Here is a 6,506-nt window from a genome sequence, read left to right as displayed (position 1 = left end):
GGGGGGGTTGGTCTTCAGGGGGGGCTGAGCTCCGGCTGCGCCCCCAGGCCGGCCGCCTGCTGTGGGAGCAGGAGCTGCAGGCGCAGATGGGCTACGCCGCTCCCGCGCCGTTCTTCCACACCTTCGGCTGCGAGGTGAGGAGGGGGCAGAGGAGCCTTGGGTTTGAGGGGGGGCGGGACTAAACGCGCGGGGGCGGGGCTACGGACGCGTGGGCGGAGCCAAGGAGATGCATCTCGGGGCTGTGGGCGGGGCTAAAATGGCCGTGGGTGGGGCTAATGCGCCGAGGGCGGGGCAAAGGGGCTGTGGGCGTGGCTACGTCTGTGTGGGCAGGACTGGGAGGTAGGGGTGGAGCTAAGGGCTGGTGGGCGTGGCCAATGGCGTGTGGGTGGGGCTAAGGGCTGGTGGGCGTGACCACAACTGTGTGGGTGGGGCTAAGGGCCGGTGGGCGTGGCCACAAAGCGTGTGGGTGGGGCTAACCCTGTGCGGGCGGAGCGACGGCATGTGGGCGGGTCTAAAGGTGGGGGTGGGGCTGAAGGTGTTAAGGCGTGGTCGGTGGGTGGGGCCTGCTGCCTGTGGGAGGAGCTAAGGCGCAGGGGGCGGGGCCGCACAGGAGGGCCAGGCAGGACTGAACTTCGCGGATGAGGCCGAGGCGACCGCCTTCGAGGAGCGCGTACAGGAGCGGCTGCGGCGGCGCCAGCAGCGGGCGGGTGAGTAAATGGGGGGGGAGACGGCGCCCCGGGGCTCCACAATGTTCTGCTCACCCCCTCTCCACACAGAGACCCGGCAGCTCCCGCCCCCGCCGCCTCCTGGCGATGGTGAGTTCCACCCCTCGTATGGGTTGGGGGGCGGTGGTGGGGTGTGGGATACAGGAGCGCGTGAGGGGGGGCCTGGAGTGCACACTGATCCCCCCCCAATGCAGAGCGTCGCGGGAGCCTGCCCCGGCCCCCCCCGGCCCCCATGGATGGCAGCGGTGAGTGCCCGCCCCGTAGCGTGGGGGCACCCTACCCCATAGGCTTTTACCCTTGGACGGGGCACAGAACCCACAATCCCCCTGCTACTCCCGCAGCCCCCTCGCTGCCAGCCGTGCCCATCGCCAACCCTGACATCACAGCCTCCCGCTACCGGGGGCTGCCCAGCCCCACGGCCGGAAGCCCCACAGCAGGCGGCGAGCGCAAGAAGGGCCGCAAGAAAATCTCCAAGGCCGACATCGGGGCCCCGTCTGGCTTCAAGTGAGTCCGGGGGGGCGACGCGGGGCTGAGGGGGTGATATACGGACCTGTGGGATTGGAGGGGGACACGTGGGGCTGAGGGGGTGATATATGGGCCTGTGGGACTGGAGGGGGACACGTGGGGCTGGGGGAGACGTGAGGCACCTCCTGAGTCCCCTCTGTCCCCCAGGCACGTCGGCCACATCGGCTGGGATCCCGCCAACGGCTTTGATGTACGTATGGGCTGCGGGGGGTTGTGAGGAACCCTTCACGTGGAGGACAGGGGTCCTAAGGGGCTGTGTGTGTGGGCGCAGACAGCAGCGCTGGACCCTGACCTGCGGGCACTGTTCGCACGAGCTGGCATCAGCGAGGCGCAGCTGGCAGACGCCGAGACCTCGCGCCTCATCTACGACTTCATCGAAGGGCAGGGGGGCCTGCAGGCCGTCAAGGAGGAGATGCGGCGCCAGGGTGAGCCACACGGAGCCCCCCCCACGGAGCTCGGTGGGGACATTGCCTTCTACAGACCCACCCCGCGGGTGCCCGCAGCGGCACCCTCGGCACCCGTCCGCGTGCTCTCGTTAACGCTCCAATTGACGCCTCTCGTTGCAGGCCCCCAAGGCAGAGGGGGCACCCCACCCCCTCCACCTCCTCCCTCTGGACCCCCACGGGCTCGCTCTGGGCCGCTGCCTCCCCCCCCGCCGGCGGGAGGTCCCCCGCCCCCTCCCCGCGGTGGGCCCGGCCTGGCCCCCGGCCCCCGGCCCGCGGCTCCACCCCCTCCTCGAGGCCCCGCCCCACCGTGCGCGCCCGCCTCCGTGGCTCCGCCCCCTCCGCCCCCACCTCCGCCCCCGCCCAGCGGAGGCTCCTCCGTGGGGGGGGGCTCCCCTGCTCGGGGAGCGCTCCTGGACCAGATCCGGCAGGGCGTGACCCTGAACAAGGTGGGGCCGCCCGAGGGTGCCTCGGGGTNTGTTCTTTTCTGGCACTCACAGTGTTTCTTTGCCCCCATTTCCATTACTCCCAGTTCCTCTCTTAACTTCCTCGGTACTGCTTTACTAATTGTTGGGCCCCCCGTAGTGCTTCCAGAGTCCCCTCGGGGCTCCTGGGTTCCCTCCGCTCCTTCTTTGTATTCCCCTGCTGCCCCCCCCATGCCCCAAGCACCTCAGTCCTCTCCTAGTCCCCTTCTAGTGCCACAAACCCCTTCTTTCCCTTCCTGCGTTCCCAGCTGCCACCCAGTTACACCCCAGCCCCTTTCTCCTGCCCCTAGACCCGCTCTCCGACATTTCCCAGTCCCTCCCAGTGCCACCAGTTCCCCTTCTAGGTGGGCCGCACGTTGGCGCGGGCGCAGGCAGCCTTGGCCTGGTCCGACAGCGCTTCCCAGACCCCCACTTCGCCGCCGTCCACGCCCCCTCCTCCGTGTGCCCCACTGAGCGACGCCGACCTGCGCTCCTACCTGGGCCCCGGTGGACGCCTGCTGCGGCCGCACGACCTCCGCCTGCACGTCTACCACGGCGGGGTGGAGCCCGGGCTGCGCAAGGTGGGCTCGATGCTGCCGCACCCGCCCTTCGTCGTCCCTAAATCCGTCTTCTTTTCCCCTAAATACGCTTTTTTTTGCTCCCCGAAAGGTGGTGTGGCGTTACCTGCTGAACGTCTTCCCCGCCGGGCTGTCGGGACAGGAGCGCCTGGCGCACCTGCGGCGTAAAGCGGACGAATACGCGGCGCTGAAATCGCTGCTGGCATCGCGGGCGGCCCCGGCGGAGCTGGCCCTGGTGGCGGCCGCCGTGCGCAAGGACGTGGTGCGCACCGACCGCGGCCACCCCTACTTCGGGGGGCCCGAGGAGGGGCACCCGCACCTGGCCGCTCTGCAGGCGCTGCTCACCACCTTCGCGCTGGGCCACCCGCGCCTCTCCTACTGCCAGGGCATGTCGGACGTGGCCGCGCCGCTGCTGGCCGTGCTGGACGACGAGGCGCAGGCCTTCCTCTGCTTCTGCGCCTTGATGCGGCGTTTGGGGCCGCGCTTCCGCCCGGGGGGCCGCGGCCTGGCCCGCGCCTTTTCCCACCTGCGGCGGCTGCTGCGCCGCGCCGATCCGCCCTTCTGGGCCTTCCTGGCCGCCCGCGGCGCCCACGATTTGCTCTTCTGCTACCGCTGGCTGCTGCTGGAGCTGAAGCGCGAGTTCGCCTTCGAGGACGCGCTCCGGGTGCTGGAGATCACCTGGAGCTCGCTGCCGCCCGCCCCGCCGCCCCCCCCGCAGGGGATCCCGCTGCTGGGAGCGCCCCTGGGGCCACGCAGGGCCCGGCGGGGGCTGCGAGAGAGGAGGGGGATGCGGCCCCGGCCTCCCCGGCGCCGCAGGGAGAAGCGGGGAGGGGGCGGCCAGGAGGGGCCCGGCGGCGCTGAGGACAAACCGAAGCCGGAGGGCTTGCAGCACGTCGCGGGCGGCCCCGAAGCTCACAAGAGCGACGGCCGAGAGGATCCCCAAATGTACAGCAGCGGCGAAGGTTCTGCTGCCCCAAAGAAGCACACGGACGTCTCCGCTCCGGAGGAGATTTGTGCCCAACCCGATGTCTCCAGGAAGGCTCCCAAGAACCGCAAAACGAGTTCTGCAGACCTGCAAAGCTCCAGGGAAGGAGTTGAAGGCCCTGACAGCCCCAAAGACATGGACACAAAGAGCGCTCGGCAGGATGGGAGCGTCCCCGAGGGGCTGCGCGCCCCAAAGGAGGCGGGGGGGAGCCCCAGCGAGGGCGGCGGAGACGCCAGGGCCATGAGTGGAGATGTCAGAGCGGCCAGCAGGGCATCCAGCATCCAGAAAGAAGTTTGTGAAGACCCCAGAGAAGTTGGTGGGAACGTCGGCGCTACCAAGGAGGTTGGTGAAGATCCCATAAAGGTTGTCAAGGACGATAAAGCTCCCAAAGAAATCAGCGGAGACCCAAAGGGGGTTGGTGAAGATGCCAAGGGGCTCAGGAAGGACCCCAGCGCTGCCAAAGAGTTTGGTGAGGACCCCGAAGAGGTGACGGAAGACCCCAGCATTCCTGGGGAGCTCGGTGAGGACCCCACAGAGGTACGTGGCGGCCCCGTAGAGCCTACAGCCGGCGACGCAAATCCCCCTGCGCCCAACGCTGCCGCTGATGGCCTGGAGGACCCGTGGGGGGGAGGCTGGGCTTGGGAGGACTCGTGGTCCTCCTCCTCCTCCTCGTCCTCCTCTTCCTCGGAGGAAGAAGAGGTGGGCGTGGAGGATGACGGCGCGCCGCTGCCGCCACCGGCGGAGCTGGGCCAGGGGAACCCGTTCCTGCTGTTCGTGTGCCTGGCCATGCTGCTGGAGCAGCGCGAGGCCGTGATGGCGCGGGCGGGGGACTACAACGAGGTGGCCATGCACTTCGACCGCCTGGTGCGGCGGCACCAGCTGCCCCGCGTCCTGCGCCGCGCCAAGGGGCTCTTCGCCCGCTACCTGGAGGGCTGGGGGGGGGCGGCGCCAGGGAGCCCCACGCGTGGGTAGGGGGACGGGGGGCAGCTGGGGGCGGGGGGGCTGAAGGGGGACTGCGAAGACGGTGTGGGACCCCGTAAACACCCGACAGGGACTCGTGAGGTCAATAGGGCAGCCCCGTATAGACCCTTGGGGGGGCTGGAGACCAAAGCGGGACCCCATGAAGACCCCGTGGAGACACCCGGGTTCATTTCGGGACCCCGGGGATGTGCAGACCGCCGTGAGGACCCTATAGAACCCCTGGGGATGCAGAGGCCCTCCCGGCTTTCCCCACGTCCCCCAGAATCCCTATGGAGTGGCCACAGAGCCCAGCGTAGCCCAGTGCCTCCCCGTGGCTTCCCAGTGTAAGCCAGTACAAAGCACTACAGCGTCCCAGCTGGGAGCTCCTGCATCTGTGCTGCCTTGGGTTGGACCAGTGCGGACCAGTACAACTTCCCAACTGGGATCACTGCATCAACGCGGCCTTGAGCTACCCCAGCGCGGATCGGTGCAGACCAGTGCGGCAGCTCGACTGGGAACTCCATCTGCGTGGCCTTGTGTCGTTCCAGTACGGACCAGTACAGCGTCGTGCCCAGGATCTTTTCACCTGCGTGGCCTTCTGTCTTCCCAGTAAGGACCAGTACAGACCAGCTGGGCTTCCCAGCTGGGATCTCATCGCATATATGAGTTCTCCCAGTATGGACCAGTGCACCCCAGTTCCTGTCCCCAGGTGCCTTCTCCCCACCCTTATTTATTGTCCTCCCCGCTACGAGGCACCGATGGCACAAATAAAGCTGAGGCCTGGCACCAGTGGCCTGAGTGGGTTCCAGTATGGGCTGGGGAAGGCTCCTGTATGGACCGGGGATGGGAAGGGACACGGGGGGTGGTGACTGGGATCCTGCTCTGTACTGGAAAGGGAAAGGAGCTCCCAGTGCGGACCGGGATGGCTGCATTGTACTGGGACGGGGCCGTGGTTGCTGATGCGGGGTGGGAAGTGGGGACGTGGACGTGGGGATCCCCGGAGGGAGAGGTGCCCTCACAGCGGCCCCGCTCCGTTCCTCCCAGTTCCTCCCAGTTGCCCCAGTTCCCCTCCCAGGCCGGAGGTGACGTCCCTGCGGCCGCGGGGCTCGGGGTGCTTCCGGGTGGAAGAGGCCCCAGCGAGGGCCCCGGGGGTGAAGCGGGCGCTGGGGGGGTTCGCCCACCTGCAGCAGGGTGCCGGGCACCGGGGGGTCCCACGATGAGCCGGGGGGGGCGGGGGGCTGCCCCGGCAGCTGAGAACGTTGGCTCGGTGCTGCTGCAGCAGCAGGAAAACCTGCAACTGTTCGAGCTGCTGGGCCGGAAATGTGTGGTGAGGGGATGGGGGGCCCCGCGGGGTGCGAGGGTTCCATGCGGGGGCCCGGTGGGATCCTTGGGGGTCCCATGGGGGCTAAGAGGGTCCAGCGGTGTTGGGAGTGGGGGGCGTTGAGATCCCGGGGGGGCTAAGAGGGTCCCGGGGGGAGTAAGAGAGTCCTGGGGGTTCCTTAGGGCTCTTGGGGGGATCTTAACGATGCTCAGGTCCATAGGGCATCTGGTACGGGAATCCCGAGTGGTCTCCCCGGGTCCCTGGGGTCCCGCGGGGTCACGGGAGGCCCCATGGGGGATGTCGTAGGAAGACACGGGCACGGCGGGGGTCCCGCACTCGACGGGGGGGGTCTCTGGGGCAGGGCGGCTGTGGGAGCCCCCGTCCCCACTCATCCCCTCCTCAGACGCTGGCGACGGCGGTGGTGCAGCTGGTGCTGGCGGAGCCGGGGGGGGGCGCGGGGGGGGCCTGGGCCAAGCGGTGCTGCGGCGTCGCCTGCCTGGTGCGG

The 6,506-nt window shown here is 69.0% G+C and overlaps 1 protein-coding gene across 1 annotated transcript in view; it reads left to right on the top strand.

Annotated features, from left to right (window-relative positions):
- The window catches only part of TBC1D25 (TBC1 domain family member 25), a 9,170-nt gene extending 3,701 nt beyond the window's left edge, over positions 1 to 5,469 (top strand). Inside the window, exons 6-14 of the mRNA XM_021383421.1 lie at positions 48 to 134; positions 611 to 707; positions 777 to 815; positions 1,067 to 1,229; positions 1,398 to 1,440; positions 1,522 to 1,675; positions 1,817 to 2,142; positions 2,523 to 2,738; positions 2,827 to 5,469. Of these exons, the coding sequence (XP_021239096.1) occupies positions 48 to 134; positions 611 to 707; positions 777 to 815; positions 1,067 to 1,229; positions 1,398 to 1,440; positions 1,522 to 1,675; positions 1,817 to 2,142; positions 2,523 to 2,738; positions 2,827 to 4,692 (2,991 nt within the window). The 3' untranslated portion in view covers positions 4,693 to 5,469. The remainder of the gene's footprint in view (positions 1 to 47; positions 135 to 610; positions 708 to 776; positions 816 to 1,066; positions 1,230 to 1,397; positions 1,441 to 1,521; positions 1,676 to 1,816; positions 2,143 to 2,522; positions 2,739 to 2,826) is intronic.
- Positions 5,470 to 6,506: the final 1,037 nt, after the last annotated feature.

This window comes from Numida meleagris, unplaced genomic scaffold (assembly GCF_002078875.1).
Source record: "Numida meleagris isolate 19003 breed g44 Domestic line unplaced genomic scaffold, NumMel1.0 unplaced_Scaffold398, whole genome shotgun sequence".
Lineage (NCBI taxonomy): Eukaryota > Metazoa > Chordata > Aves > Galliformes > Numididae > Numida > Numida meleagris.
This window is presented reverse-complemented; position numbering and strand designations above follow the sequence as displayed.